At 45.3% G+C, this 16774-nt stretch overlaps 1 protein-coding gene across 1 annotated transcript in view; it reads left to right on the forward strand.

Moving 5' to 3' along the window:
- Positions 1-6292: 6292 nt before the first annotated feature.
- The window catches only part of plekhg5a (pleckstrin homology domain containing, family G (with RhoGef domain) member 5a), a 145963-nt gene continuing 135481 nt past the window's right edge, over positions 6293-16774 (forward strand). The window contains exon 1 of the mRNA XM_078558018.1: positions 6293-7359. Coding sequence (XP_078414144.1) covers positions 7287-7359 — 73 coding nt within the window. The 5' untranslated portion in view covers positions 6293-7286. The remainder of the gene's footprint in view (positions 7360-16774) is intronic.

Here is a 16774-nt window from a genome sequence, read left to right on the forward strand (position 1 = left end):
ATTTTGACATGCTTCCCAGTTCCAGCATAATGCCTATGTGCAGATCCTTGAGCTTCACCCCCATTCTATACTCTGGATGTCAGTGTCACACATGCTGCAGGTGCAGAACCCATCTCAGCTCAACCCTCTCAGGGTGAACTATGCATGGGCAATATTTGCTGGCCCACCCAGCGAGGGATAAATGCCATGAAGGATTCAATGCTGTAACTGCACTCAGAGTTGCTGGGGGGGTGACTGGGGGGGAAAGGGTGACGGCTGCATTAAGTGACCAGTTCCAGCACATGGTACTCAACCTCCCCGAGTGCAGGAGGTCGTTGAATCTTTTTCAGCACTGGACCCATGTGCGACACACCACATCATGGGAGCTCACACTCTCAGCCACCTCCTCCTATGCACGTTTGGTCAGGTGGGGATACATCTACTTCCCATCCGCGGAAGCAGGATCTCCCACCATGCTGCCACCTCCTCCAGGATGGTAGCAAGCACTCACCCGAGGAGCACACTGCCCGCTGCCCTACCCTCTGGCCTGGCCTGCCCTGCTGCCCTACCTTCCGTCCTGGCCTGCCCCATTGGCCTACCCTCCGGACTTGCATACCCAGCAGAAGCCTTCTGGTGAGCCCTTCTGCCGGCCATTGTGAGCAACCTTGCAAAGATTGCCAGGCCTTCATTTAAACAGGCCGCCGGGTTGCCATTGGACCCGGCGGTCTGTGCACACCTGCTGCCGTCGCCCGCCCACACCCGCCGCCACCCGCCCACTCCCACTATCCTCGGGAGTCGAGAAATAGGCTGGGTGGGCCTTAATTGGCCCGCCTGCGTAAAATGGCGGCATGGACCCAATCGCGGTCAGCGATCGGGTCCACGCCCGCCCACATCCGCTCCTGCTCAGCCCACCTGACATGGGGAAATTTCTCCCCTTATATTCCATGCCTCAGCTAATAAAGGCAAGTATCCCATGTGACTTCTTAACCACCTTATCTACCTGTGCAGCTGCCTTCAGGGATCTATGGACATGTACACCAAGGTCCCTCTGATCCTTTGTACTTCCTGGGGCCCTCCATTCATTGTGTATTTCCTTGCTGCGTTAGTCCTACCAAAATGCATCACCTCAAACTTCTCAGGATTAAATTCCATTTGTCACTGCTCTGCCCATCTTACCAGCCCATCTATATCATCCTGTAATCTAAGGCTTTCCTACTCACTATTTACGACACCACCAATTTTCATGTCATCTGCAAACTTACTGATCATACCTCCTATATTCACGTCTAAATCATTATGTACACTACAAACAGCAAGGGTCCCAACACTGATCCTTGTGGTACACCACTTGTCACAGGCTTCCAATCACAAAAGCAACCTTCAACCATCACCCTCTGCCTCCTGCCACTAAGCCAATTTTGGATCCAATTTGCCAAAATGCCCTGGATCCCATGGGCCCGTACCTTCTTGACCATTCTCCCATGCGGGACCTTGTCAAAAGCCTTACTGAAGTCCATGTAGACTACATCAACTGCACTACCCTCATCTACACACCTAGTCACCTCAAAATTCAATCACGTTTGTTAGACATGATCTCCCCCTGACAAAGCCATGCTGACTATCCCTGATTAATCCCTGCCTCTCCAAGTGGAGATTAATCCTGCCCCTCAGAATTTTTTCCAATAGTTTCCCTATCACTGATGTTGGACTCACTGGCCTGTCATTCCTGGTTTATCCCCACTACCCTCCTTGAATAATGATACCACATTCGCTGTCCTCACACCTCTCCTGTGGCCAGAGAAGATTTGAAAATTAGTGTCAGAGCCCCTGCAATCTCCTCCCTTGCCTCACGTAGCAGCCTGAGATACATCTCATCTGGGCCTGGGGATTTATCCACTTTTAAGCCCACTAAAACCACTAATACCCCCTCCCTTTCAATTCTAATTTGTTCAAGTATATCACAGTCCCCTCTCTGATTTCTACACCTACATCTTTCTTCTCCATAGTGAACACAGATGAAAAGTAATCATTTAAAACCTCACCTACATCCTCCGCCTCCACGCAGAGATTGTCACTTTGGTCCCTAATAGGCCCTAGTCTGTACCTGGTTATCCTCTTGCCCTTTATTTATAAAATGCCTTGGGATTTTCCTTTATCTTGCCTGCCAGTGTTTTTTCATGCCCCCTATTCACTCTCCTAATTACTTTTTTAAGCACCCCCCTACACTTTCTATACTTCTCTAGGGTTTCTGCTGATTTCAGTATTCTGTATCTGCCATAAGCCTCCTTTTTTTGCCTTATCCAAACCTCTATATCCCGTGATATCCAGTGTTCCCTGGACTTGTTGGTCCTACCCTTCACCTTTACAGGAACATGTTGGCCCTGAGCTCTCACTATTTTCTTTTTGAATCAGCCCATTGGGCTGATGTAGACTTTCCTACAAGTAGCTGCTCCCAGTCCACTTTGGCCAGATCCTGTCTTATCATATTGAAATCAGCTTTAGTCCAATTCAGGACGTTTATTTCTCTTTCTCTCTCTCTCTCCCTCTCCTCATTCTCTCTTTTTCTCTCTCTTGCTCCCCTTTCTCCCCTTCTCTCTCTCTCCCCTTTCTCTCTTTTTCTCTCTCTCTCTCAGCATGTGCCTGGGCCTTGTTCCCTTTGTTGTTCCTAGGTATTTCTATGAGCTGAGCTTTGCACAGATCTTTGCTGCTGTCTTTCAGTTATTGCTAATCTCTGGCTTGTTGGGAAGCTAGGGTTTACAGAAATAGAGTTTTATTGATGGAGCTGGAGCCATGGGGGAGCGTTTAATATTCTGCCAGTCAATAGAAAGTTTCAATTCTTCAGACCCTTCTGGAAAATGGCCAAGAAACACTTAAGTTATTTGTACAAATGTAACAGCGACTTAGGAAATATTGGAGTTGCAGTAACTCCACTGACTAGCTCTATTGTACTGTGAAAAATTACAGCTTGCTCTCTCCCAACATCTCCTAAAGGACATTGATGCTCACATTGGGTTATGGGTTTCACTGGATATTGATTTTCACTGGAGTGCAGTTCCATAAGCACTGTCTCATGGGTGTCTGTTCCAAAAACATTGATGCTCACTGCGATGTGTTCCATGGGTTCTGACCCTCACTAGGGTATGAGTCTTGTGAGCACTGATTCTTGGTGGTGTATGGGTTCCGCAAGCATTAGCTCTCCCACAGATGTGGTTCCCATTGGTACCAGCTGTTCCTGGGGTATGGATTCTACTGATACTGGCTATTCTTGCAGTATGGATCTCACTGAGACAGGTACGCCAGAACACTGATTCTTGCTGGGATATGAGTTCACATGTGTGAGGCTAGATAATATTGGCAGAATATTTAACCACATGGTACTTCATAGCTGGGCCCAGCGTATTCTCAGTTACATACCACATTCCATATGGTTGAACAAACATGATGTGTTTGTACCATCAATTTGTTAAGTTCATAGTTGGTACCCAACCCAAAGACTAAAATCTCCTACACTGAAATTTGAAATCTAGGTCTGCTCCTGGGACTCATACTGATGTAGACAGGGTGTTATAATAGCTAGGTGTCTAGGGTGGTTGGGGGAGCAGAGAATGTTAGCCTAGCTGTCTGTGACCCAGAGTCTTGTCTCATTCTGGAGGAGATATATAAATTTTAGAGCTGATTGATGGAGAGTTGTAAATGTGGGTGTTAACCATAGCCCAGTGGAAGCAATTTTGTCACTATTCAATGTTGAGGAAGAAGTCAGCATGCTAGATATCCTAAGGAAACAAATCAGGGACGACAGAATTAGCACAAGCTAAACAACAGTACAGCTGTGCCTTTTTTAGCATGCCTAACGTTTTCCCCAAAAACAATGTGCCAAGCAAAAACTTGTTTAAAAATTTTGCCATAGGAAAACGTAAGAAGGTTGCTTTACAATCCTGCAGACGCACAGCGCTGCCTTCCTCCCTGTGCATTGCAACTGCACCGGACACAGCCTGAAACAACACAACACAAAGAAAGCTGCCAGAAATCTTCCTTACCTGATCTGGGAGTGTTTCTTCGAGTCAGGGAACTGGGTTAACATCTGGCTGCTGTGGGGCTTGGACCGGCACCTGGTGGTAGACACCAGCCTGGGCCTGAGCAGCATCCCTGAGTATCTGCCCTGGGAAAAGGCTGAGGCCTTGTCCGGAGGCGATGAACTGGCTGTGCAAACGGTAGGTCAACAGGGGGCTGAAGCCTGGCTGGAGGGTCAGCAGATACAGGGTGGGGAACCTCCATGTTTATGGATCTGCTCAAGGCTTTGGGGCTGGAACCTGCACTTGAATCCTATTCAAACATGGTGGAGCAACGTGCCACCTCCCATACCTCAATTAGGCATCGTAATCCATAACTTAGCATCGCTCCTATAGACCACAAATCTGGGCCTCGTCACCTCAGTGAACATGAGTGCCAGTGACTGCCTGCCTCCTGGCCATGGTCGCAGTCTGCCTGTTATCTTCTCCACTGGAAGTGGGAGAAGAAGAGCTCAGTGGCTGTCCCTGAAGCTGGATAGATCAAGAACACCTCACTCTGTGCCACAAGGTGCATGTCTGGGGCTTTGTTTTAATTTTGTTGTCAATTACAAAAATATAGTTGTGAAAGCTAAAAGCAATAAAAGGAATTCCGTAAACTGGATTAGCCTTGAAACTGAAAGTAAATTTTGGTGCACTTCTTAATGCATGTGTGGTACTGTATTAATCGTGCTAAATTGAAAATCCAGGTCATGACAGGCAGCACTATTCGGGAATGTTCCCAATTTTTAAAATCGTGCTAAAATGAAAATGTGCTATTATAATGCACTCTAAACAGGATAACCATATAATGACGCTAGGAATAACAAATCCTCAGGTGCTTTCCACCACAGTCACATCCTGCCAATTAGAGTCCCTCCTTATTAACCCAGCTCTACCTCCTGCCTCTCAGCAAGTTTCCTAACCAGGTTAACAGTTTGCCTTCAATTCCGTGAGATCTGTGGCTAACTGGCCTATAATACCCTGATTTCCCCCTCTCACATTTCTTAAATAATGGAGTGTTGTGCCCAATTTTCAAACCTAAAGAACAGTTCTTGAATCGACAGAATTTTGGAAGATTATAGTTCTTTTGCAATGTTCTCACATCCCTCCTTTAAAAACCCAGAATGGAAACAATCTGGTCTTTGCAAATAGATTTACTTTAATGTAAATATTTTTGTTATTATTCCTAGACCAATGTTGTTGCAGGAACAGCCCCTTTTTCTGTTTTACATACATTCTCAGGCTTAACATTCAGTGACTGATTTCAGAATTGGTGGGCATTTCATGTCTCAGTGGTTTGACCTCAAAGGCCGTGGGTTGAGGGAGGGAGTAAGATCAGCCCAGGGTTAGCACTCGTTATCCAGACCAGTGACTCTAGCTGGAAAATGCATGAGTAGGATTGTGCTCCGTATAATGTTTTCTGGTCAAATTTCCAGCAGATGCTCACTCTCTGGGGTCACACATGATGAATACCACAGGAGTAGGATATCATACTCTAGTGAGATTCAGCACTGTCAGGAGAGGAGGGGACCCTGAAACCCAGTGTGAATCAATACCCTCAGGTCAGGAGGGCACTCAAACCCCAGTGAGCGCACCTTTCATGATGGCAAGGGATCTTAATTCAAATGAGAATCATCAGTTTCGGGAGAGGAGCGGGCCCAGTGAGAATAATTGCCTTGAGGAGAGTGGTGCAAACACTTTATTTATGGTGTGAATTATTGTGTTCTGTCAGTAGAACCCAGTGCTGCGCTCTACCTGTTTATACTGGGATGTGGGGTCCTCAGTGAATATGAACTGCTTCTCTGAGCTGGATCATTGCATACAATAAACCAAAGAAAAGAAATATATCCCAAACAGGATCCCCTTCAGTCCACCCTTATTGAAGTCCTGGCTCAAATATCAGACCAGCTCAATGATTTAACTGCCTTTGCTGTTTTGCAGATGTAATGAGCTTCAGTCCACAGGAAACTCTTTGTTAAAGCGCACTTTTAAAGACAAAACTTTGGAAGTATCTTTTCAAGTTACAGGATTTTTGAACTACTTTATAACAAAATGATTCAGGAGCGAACTGGTGAAATTGCTTTGGATTTTATTTAATCACAAAACTTTGGAGAAAATCACTGAGCTTTAGAGCTCAGAATGCAGGATAATCTCCTGGAAACCTTTGTGCTGCCTTTTTAAGAGACTGAGAGCTTCAGCCGATTTAATCATCTCCATATGCTGATCCTGGCTGCTGCAGAAGGACTTGGCACAGGAATCGGACTGCACAGTGGCAGAAAATAAATATGGGCACCGCATGTTTGTGGCTGGGGAGAAAATTCCAATCCTGAAATATTTGGGCTGTTTCAGACAGACCCCGTAAAGGTAAACAGATATTAGAGAGGAAATTAATCTGCAGTCTGGTCAGAGGAGCAGGACACGGTGGTTGTATTCTAGACAGAGACAAATTTCAGGGTCTGTGCCGAGAGACGGAGCTCAGGCTGCAGAATGGTACTGCTGAGCTGTGAAAACTCTTGCTGCCATGGTGATGGGCATCATGTGGGTGATGCTGAACAGATTGAACTTTCTGAGTTGTGATCAGATATCGGAAGGTTTGGCTTCAGCGAAACGGTCTGAGTGAGACGAGAAAACGCAACAAAAAGGGAGCGCAACACAGAAAAAGGGACATGTGGAAAGAGGGCAAGAAAAGGAACAACAGAAAGAGGGAGTGACAGGGAGAGAAAAGGAATGATGGAAAGAGGAGAAGTGACACAGAGAAAAAAGGCACGGTGAGGAAAGGAGGGATGCAGAGAAAAGGAGAGACAGTGATGAAAAATGAGATGAGAGAGGGAAAAAGGTGTATTAAGGGAGAAAAGAGCCAAGCAAAATAGTGAAAACAAAGACAGAAAAAGCGAAGCAAGGAAGGTACAAATATAAAGGGTGAGTGAGAGTGACATACAGGTAGGCTAGAAAGGAACAAAATGAGAGAGTGAGAGCAACAAAATGAAAAAGACAAAGAGGGCGAGGTAATGACAAAATGAGACAGGAACCAAATGAGAAAGACTGACAGCAATACAGAGAAAACTGTGATTGAGTGAAATAGGAAAAGAAACAGATTGACCGAGAGGGGCTCAATGAGAAGAACTTGATCCTTCATATTGAAGTTTGTAGTTATTTTTGGGTTGATGTGTGGAGAGGAAGTTACTAAAATACTGCCTGTCCAGCTGGCGTTTGGACCTCAATATTTGGCTTCAGACGGCATTGCCTGCAGAACTGATCATGAACTCTGTCCTCTCTAAATATGGATCTCCACCTCGAAACTGGCTTAACCTGCGCCTCCGAATGCAGCCAAGTAAGTACTACAATTAATCTCTGGTAATGTGGCAATGTAGGTGTTTAACAAAAGAGAGGTGGGGGAATGAAAAATTATCTTATGCAGCAAAATGTCCTGATTTAGAATGAAAGGGTGGTGGAAGCAGATTCAATAGAAACTTTCAAAATGAATTGAATATATATTTGAAAAGGAGAAATTCACAGGGCTATGGGGAAGGAGTGGGACTAACTAGGTGGCTTTCAAAGAACCAGGCAAAGGCCAAATGGCTTCATGCTATGCTGTAAGATTCTGTGATTCTAAAGTGCAATGGAGGAATCCCTTTACCTGCGTCCAGGTGTTGCTGTGATTGTAATCGAACAGTGCATCACTACCAGTATGTTTGTTCATTACTGTTGGATTAGGAAACCTGGGTCTGTTATTAAACTTTATCCCTCCTGTCAGAGAGGCTGCTGATGAGGTACCAGATGATCTCTGAGCAGCACGTTTTATGGTGTTGCTAAGGGAAACATGTCTGTTGAAATCAAGAAATATTGAAATTGGAATCAAGAATCAGACAGTCATTGTACATCTTCTTGTAAGATTTATGTTCTGGAACCAGCTGGTTTTAAAATTTTCTCCTTATCCTAAAGGTGCTGACTCTCTCTGGGGTTCAGGTACAATCCTCTTCTGAAGGAGCTGACATTCACCAGGGACCCCCATCTCCCCACCACTGCCTATCTCCCCAGAGAACAGAACAGGGCTCAGGCATTATACCCTCCAAGGTCAAATTGCCTGATGACCTGGGTTCACTTGGATGGCATTGCAAAAGTAATTGGTACCTATGAAACCCGCACCCCAGCAATGATCAGCACTGGGAGGGAAGGGAATAGATGGATTGAACAGGATACAAGAGGGAGTGGACGATGAGAAAGAAGGTCAGGGAATAATCTGCAGTTTTTCATTGTAAATTATTTTCTGAACTATAGTTCCCATACAAAGAACACAATTCAAAAGCCAAATACTGCGGATTCTGGAAATCTGAAATAAAAACAGAAAATTGCAGGAGGTACTCAGCAGGTCATACAGCTCCTGTGGAGAGAGAAACAATTTAGAGTTAACAGTTATTGAGCTGAAACGTTAACTCTTTCTCTCTCCACAGTCTGACCTCCTGAATATTTACAGCATTTTCATTTTTATATCGAAGAACACAATCGTTCAGTATTGTCTAATACAAATCTCCAAAAAGCCACAGGTCTAGCCACATGTACTAATATTAATAGAAAATGCCTCTCGCACAACACAGGTAAATGCATTTCACATGTGAATATTTACCTTCACACCTACCACCAATGAGCAACCAAAGAAGTAAAGCACTCAATGATCAAAAACCACTCTCACACTCTGCTTTTCGCCTCACCATTTTACCAACAAATGCACAGAAAGGTTGAAGTTCATACACGCACAGCATGCAAATATGAACATCAAGATCACATTCTCAACGATGGGGTCTATTACTCATTTTATTTACTAATCAGAAATGTAATTAGCCACATCTCGATTCCGAATTAGTCAGATGTGGCTAACGTAATGGACAACATCTATTTTACGGCCAGGACACGCTCCTCCCTGTTTTCGGAAAAGGGGAGAAACCATTTGGAACGAAGAGTTTCCAGGTGGTCTACACAGTGCATGCTGTTGGCTGTTACAGAACCTTAGTCACCTTAACATTCCGCCTGTGACCTACCCTGAGCTGAAACTGGACACCCAGTTGAAGGAATAGCATTCACCAATATGCAGCGAAGATTTTATTTAAATGGCCTGTTAGCTGGAAGGTTCATTCTCATCCAAACTGCTCTGGACAGAGCATTTATTTAGAGAACTGCATCCAATTTTGGGCACCACACCTATGGAAGAATGTATTGGCTTTGGAGTTGGTACAGTGCAGATTCCCCGGAATGATACCAGGGCTTAGAGGGTTATAATATGAGCCCAAGTTGCATGACCTTCCCTTGTATTCACTTGAATTAAAAAAATTAAGGGGTGACCCAATTGAGGTGTTTTGAATAATAAAGGATTCAGCAGGATAGATACAGAGAATCAATTTTCCTCTCATGGGGGGCATCCAAAACAAGGAGACAATCTAGGCCATTCAGGAGGTAAAAAAGGAAGTACTTCACACGAAGTTTAGTAAAAATCTGGAACTGTCTCCTCCAATAGACTGGATGCTGGGGTCAATTGGGAGTTTTCAAGACTTAGGTCAATGGATTTTTGTTAAGTATGGGCATCCAGGGATATGACGCAAAGTTGGGTTAGTGGAGTTGAGGTGCAGATTAGCCATGATCCGGCTGAATTAATAGAATAAGCTTGAGCGGCTGAATGGTCATATGTTCCAATGTAATAGGCTTGAGGAACTGAATGACTTCCTCCACCAAGCTCAAGAAGTTAATAGCTTCTTGTTCCTCTGTAACTGGCTCAAGAAGCTGAATGGCTCCTCTTGTTCCTGCTTAATAGGTTCAAGGGGCTGAATGGCCTATTCCTGTGCAACATGCTCTGGGGCCAAATGGTGCCCTCCTGTTCCTGCGTTCACACTGGGCCCTGTGTAATGGCAGAGCCTGTGCTCCCATGGAATGTGGTGGATTTAGTGAGCTGATACACTGATACATCCAGCCAATCAAATCTTATCTCCATTAATTTTTGAGTGATTCTTGTTGTACGAATCCTTTTAACACAATCCTGCAGTTAAAGAAATGATGAAGAATTCAAGGAATGAGCTTTGATCCCCAAGCTTTTCAACTTGAAAATCTGTGCCTTTTAAATCCTTGTCTTGGCGATGGCCCCAGCCCAGTGAAATCACTGGGAAACATGGAATTAACAACACTGTAGAGGTTAATTCCTGTTGTTTGTACTTTCTGCAGAGGTGGAGTTGTAATTTCTCTCAACCTGTTACAGTAAGCACAGCTAGCGGTTATTGTGGGGGTGGTGGGGGGGGTGGGGGGAGGGGGGGGGGTGCGTGGAGAGTAGTGTAAATCAGGCAGTATCTAAATCAGGCAAGATGATTGGATTTTTCACTTGATCAGCAACTGTTGAAATAGACAGTTTGTACCAATCTTTCAGTCCCTGGGTCTTTTTACATGCCCTGACTGACCTGCATTTTCATTCACTGCCTGGCCCAAATCCCTGCCTGTGTGCAGAGAGCTCCTTGAGTGTTCGGGAGGGCAGGGGCTCAGGCTGGTAAGGATTCTGAGTCCCGTTCCTTGGGATTTGTAGCCCCAGCAAGATATGGTCAGAGTTCCTGGCAATGGTTGGCTCCTCTGACTGGGTTAACACCTTCTGGCATTTTTTTGCTCAGGTATTTCTTTCCTGTTTATTATGAGCCTCATCTGACGCAAACCCAAACTTCCTGAGCCAAAAAAAATTGGATTTGAGGCACGGAAGAAATAGAAAATAATACGAGCAGCGGAAGGCTAAGCTAACCAGACAGTGAAGTCATTCTACTTTCTTCATCCTCCTTCCAAAAAAGGGAAAAACACACTTGCTTTCACCCCTCAATCAGGTTGAGTGATCGTGCTGCTAGAATTTGGCACTGAGATCTGCTTCCTCAATTTGTCTGCCACTCTGCAGCAGTTCAAAAAAAAACTCAGTTCTTATGTGTCCAATTTTCTTTTGAGAAACACGGGACACTGGCATGGTCCAAGTTGAAGAATATGAGATTGCAAATGTTGGAATTCACTCTACTCCGTCCATCAAACATTCCCAGGGCAGATACAGCATCAGCTAAGTACATAGTAAAGCTCCTTCTATACTGTGCCATCAAACATTTCCAGGGCAGGTACAACATGGGTTAGGGTTCCAGGTGGATGGGCACAATTGCCTCCTCTCATCCCAGACTGTTGTGATGCACAATCCCCTTCCTGCTGTATTCAGAGGAGAAGCGGTTCTATGTTCCACGATACAAATTTGATCTCTCCCATCCCCAGAAAATACAAAAGCTGACATTTTAAATTTGAACATTTTAAATGGGATTATGTTTCCACTGGGGGTGGGGCACAGGACGCATTCATCCATCTGGAAGATCTTACACAGCTACAAGTAAATGAGGTAAAAACACTGGTTAGGAAAAATGATTCACCTAATCACAGGGGCATCACCCTTCCTGCCAACCAACGTCAAAAGTTGTTTTTATTGCGAAGGAAAGATTTGTTCAGCCTGTGAGATCCTGTTGTCTTTGGGCCGGCTATGCAATCTGAAATATTTTGCATCTTTCCAGGACCCCAGTATATTGCAGTGTCACTGGTTGGAGGTGCCTGAGAGGCAGTGGGCTACCCCTCTCTGTTTTTATTGACTCCTTGTTTGGCATATCCCCAATGGGAGCTTATCTGTGATGAGGAAATCATTGGGCAGGGGGTAGCTGGGAGCTGACTACACTATAGTGCCTCTCCTATTTGCCTATTCTTCACATGAGCCTAGGCAGAGACTGTTGATAGAACGTTCACATAGAGAACCTATCACAGTGGAATAGTCCATCCTGTTCAGTCTCAATGCCCAACCCAACTCAACATGTCCAGCAAGGGTCACTGGACAGCCTTTGGGAGCACGACTCGCAACTGATTTTACATACTATGGGGATTAGATGTGTTTATATTGGGTTTGTTGGTGGAGGGATCTGGATAGAGGAATTAATGGGTTTCCATATCCTGTTGAGGAGTGAACTATCCTAGTTGCATTCATCAAAAACCTGACCTGTACCATTGTTTCATACCTCTCTGTGTTGTGCTCCTGCAGACTTGAACCCTGTTGGCCCCTCCCTGTGCCACTGTCTTTCTCTCTTGTTATAAATACCTAGTTCATGGTTCAGAATAATACTTTAGAGGTAAGTTTTAGTTCTGGGAAGTTTAAAGTTTAACTGTGGAAAATAGGGTAAATGCAACTGAAGTAGCTTGAAGATTATTGCATTTAAAAGGTTGGGGCCATGTTGACTTAAGGAGTTAAGAGCTAGAAAGGTGAGATCGTAAAATAACAGATGGGCTTACATAGCTGGAGAATTGGAGGTGAAGTGTCTACACAGCTTTGAAAGAAATGCAACCCAGAGTTGTTTGTTTTGGGAGTTAAAGCAACAATTAGTTTAAAAGCATCCAGTGAGCCCTGGAAGGCTATGTCATCATGGAGATGGGTGGAGCTTAAGAAGATTCTAGAGTTTCAATTTATTTGTGTGTTTGCTGGGGGAGTGAATGTTCTGCAGCAGGGAAAAGGCCATACCAAAAAGATGCTGCTGTTAGCAGGCTCCAAGCAGAAAATGTGTTGCTGTTAGCTGGCTCTGTGCAGTTAAGACTCAGGAGAAGTCTGGGATGCTGAGAAGGTGACAGAAGGTCATTGGCTCTATGCTGGAAAGGGTTAGGGCTCAGAAGCAGCCCTGGGAACCATTTATAGCTTGATGGATCTGGGGAGATTGGAGCTTGGTGAAAGCCAGGGGCTTGTTAAGGAGCTGAAATTGCACCAGTAAGCAGAGGCTGGATTGCAGACTCAAAATCCAGGGGAACAGAGTCTCTGGAGATGAGATTGAAACCCCTAGGAGGTGTGCAGTTATAGAGTCAGTCCAAGTCAAAGCGGCTTTTGAGGGAATTCAGAGGGTAGATCTTTGAAAGTGAAAAGTTTGGAGTCCCTCATGAGAAAGGCAGAACCTTAATGAGATTGATTAACTCAAAGCGTTCACTGAAAAATCCATGGGACCTGTCTAAATTGAATTAGTTATTTAATGTGTTTTGTGGGTGTTCGACCAGTTTGCATGTTAAGTCATTTTGCCTCCTATTAATTCTTAATGTTAGAGTAAAAGATAGATGTTGTAAATTGAATTAATTTTCTGACTTTGTATAGTAAAGTTTGTTTTTTTTGTTCAAAACCTGTGGAATCTTGTGGATTTATCATCTTTGCTAGTGCCTTGAATCTCAAACTTTGCCTACTTTAAAACAAAATGTTATTGGTCCCTAGCCAGATCGTACCAAAAACTTGGGGGCCTGGTCAAGGACCATAACACTCTCTACTGCCTTTTTCCCTCCCTGTCCACCTGTGTTCCCCTATACTCTTTTTTATTTCCTTTCCTCCATATCTCCCTCCTTCATGCCCCCCCTCTACTTCCCTTTGCTCCTCTTCCTCCCTCCTTTCCTCTGTCCCATTCCTCCCTCTACCTCCCTTTGTTATTCTTTATGTCTCACCCTCTCCTCTAATTCTGCTCCCTTCTCTGTCATTCCTTTCTGTGCCTTCTATTTCTCCCTTTATCCTGCTCACTATCCCTCTGTCCCTTATTCTTCCCTCTATATCTTCCTCTCTCCATCCCTTCCTCCCCTCTCTCCCTTTCTCCCTTATTCCTTTATCCTCATTTTCTTCGTTCCCTATATCATTCTTCCACTCTCCCTCCCTATATCATTCTTCCACTCTTGCTCCCTAACATTGATCCATTTTCCTTGCTTTCCTCTTTCTCTCACCTCAATTCTCTTTCCTTTCTACCCCTCTATCCCAATTTCTCTCTACACCTACTCCTTTTCCACCCTCACTCCACCGCATTCCACTCTGTTCCCCATCCCCCTCCTCCACCCTAGTTCCCTTTGTCTCTCCCTCCTTTTCCCCTCATTCCCTTCTTTCTCTCTCCCCTGCTTCCTTCACAGTCTATCCCTCTCCCCCTCCTTCTTTCCTACTCTCTCTCTATTACTTGCCTACCTTTTTCTTTCCTCCTCCCATCTGCCTTTCTCCCTCTCCATCAACCTCTTTCTCTGCACCCCCTCTTTCCCCTCCCCCTGCCTCTCCCCTTCTCTCATTCCTTTTACCTTCCCTTGTCACATTTGCTACAACACCTATCTGGTAATGTGGAAAATTGCCCAGGTATGTCCTATAAACAAAAAGCAGAGCAAATCCAACCCGGCCAATTACCGCCCCATCAGTCTATTCTTCATCATGAATAAAGTAGTGGGAGGGGTCATCAACAGTACTATCAAGCGGCACTTGCTTAGCAATAACCTGCTCACTGATGCTCAGTTTGGGTTACGCCTTAGCTGCTCAGCTCCCGACCTCCTTACAGCCTTGGTTCAAACATGGACAAAAGGGCTGAACTCCAGAGGTAAGGTGAGAGTGACTGCCCTTGACATCAAGGCAGCATTTGACCAAGTGTGGCATCAAGGTGTCCTAGCAAAACTGGAGTCAATGGGAATCAGGGTAAACCCTCCGCTGGGAGTCATAGCAAGAACAAAGGAGGATGGTTGTGGTTGTTGGAGGTCAATCATCTCAGTTCCAGGACATCACTGCAGGGTAGTCTCCAAGGCCCAACCATTTTCAGCTGCTTCATCAATGACCTTCCTTCCATCATAAAGTCAGAAGTGGGTGTGTTCACTGACGATTACACAGTGTTCAGCACCATTCACCACTCCTCAGGCACTGGAGCAGTCCAGGTCCAAATGCAACAAGCCCTGGACAATATCCAGGCTTGGGCTGACAAGTGGCAAGTAACATTTGCACCACACAGGTGCCAGGCAATGACTGTCAACAAGAGAGAATCTAACCATCACCCCTTGATATTCAATGGCATTACTATTGCTGAATCCCCCACTGTCAACACTGGGGGTTACCATTGACCAGAAACTGAACTGGACTAGATATATAAATACTGTAGCTACAAGAGCAGGTCAGAGGCTCGGAATCCTGCAGTGAGTAACTGACCTCCTGACTCCCCAAATCCTGTCCACCATCTACAAGGCACAAGTCAGGAATGTGATGGAATACTCTCCACTTGCCTGGATGAGTACAGCACCAACAGCACTCAACATGGTGGCGTAGTGGTATTGTCACTGGACTAGTAATCCAGAGACCCAGGGTAACGCTCTGGGGACCTGGGTTCGAATTCCACCACAGCAGTTGGAATTTGAATTCGATAAAAAATCTGGAATTAAAATTCTATTGATAACCACGAAACCATTGTTAATTGTTGTAAAAACCCATCTGGTTCACTAAAGGGAAGGAAATCTGCCATCCTTACCTGGTCTGACCTACATGTGACTCCAGACCCTGGGAATGTAGTTGACTCTTAACTGCCCCTCTGAAATGGCCGAGTGAGACACTCAATTCATGGGCAAACAGGGATGGGTGACAAATGCTGCCCTTGCCAGCAATGTCCACATCCCATCAAAGAATAAAACAGAATCCAGGACAAAGCAGCCCACTTGATTGGCACGCCATCCACAAACATTCACTCCTTCTACCACCAATGCACATGACAGCTGTGTATCATCTACTAGATGCACTGGAGGAACTTACCAAGCCTCCTTAGACAGCACCTTCCAAGCACACGACCACTACCATCTAGGAGGACAAGGGCAACAGACACATGGGAACACCACCAACTGGAAATTCCCCTCCAAGCTACTCACCATCCTGACTTGGAAATATATCACTGTTGCTGGGTCAAACTCCTGGAACCCTCATCCTAACAGCACTGTGGATGTACCTACACTACATTGACTGTAGCGGTTCAAGAAGGCAGCTCACCACCAGCTTCTCAAGAGCAGTTAGGGATGGGCAATAAATGCTGGCCTAACCATCGACTCCCACATCCATGAATGAATTTTTAAAAATTCCTTCCCCTCTCTTTCTCTGTCCTCTCTCTCCCTCAGTACATCTGTTGAGGTTTTTGGTGAAGTAAGCAATACAATTCCTGGCTCAGTGATTCCTGACCGGGCCAGGCTGGGTGGGTGGGTTTGGGTGTGACTAAACAATCGGCTTTTGCTGTTTGATATTTTTGGAGAGGTGCAGAACATGATCAGAAAAACCACACGGTAGTTAATTTTTCCAATGTTTTTGCAGGGATCAGGTTCTCACTAACTGGATTCGTTTTGTTCCTTTCCCTTTTCCAGCTGTTTTTCTCCCCATTTACTTATGTTTATGTATTATAATCCATACCTTGTTTTTCTTAAGGAAGGACTTTTCCCACCTGTGACTGTTGACAGCCGTTCAAAAACACTTGCTACAGTGGGCCTTCTCTAACATCCCAGGGGCTGTAGAGCCCACAAGGCCCCAGAGACTCTCACTGAGAGACACAGGCTCCAGGCTCTCTCAGTGAGAGACACAGGCCTCAGAGTCTGTCTTAGAGCCAGAGGCGCCATGGTTTCACACTGGGAACCATACGCTCCAGAGCCTCTTATATTGGGATGCAAAGGCCCGGCTGGGAAAAAAAGGTCACCAGACCAGCCAGCAACTGTGCTTTGGGACTGTTGAAACCCAGTTGATCCCCAGTTAGCGCACATGGCAGCCCTGGCAGGCTGGAGGCCAATTGATCCCCGGTTAGCAGACAGTTAACCTTGGCTGGTTGAAACCTGGCTGATCCTGGCTAACAGGTGCTTGTCCTCCATCAAGTCCTCCATCCCATCATGGGATACGAACAGATTGAAGGGCACAGTGGAAGCAAAATTCTTGA

This window comes from Cetorhinus maximus, chromosome 15 (assembly GCF_964194155.1).
Source record: "Cetorhinus maximus chromosome 15, sCetMax3.hap1.1, whole genome shotgun sequence".
Lineage (NCBI taxonomy): Eukaryota > Metazoa > Chordata > Chondrichthyes > Lamniformes > Cetorhinidae > Cetorhinus > Cetorhinus maximus.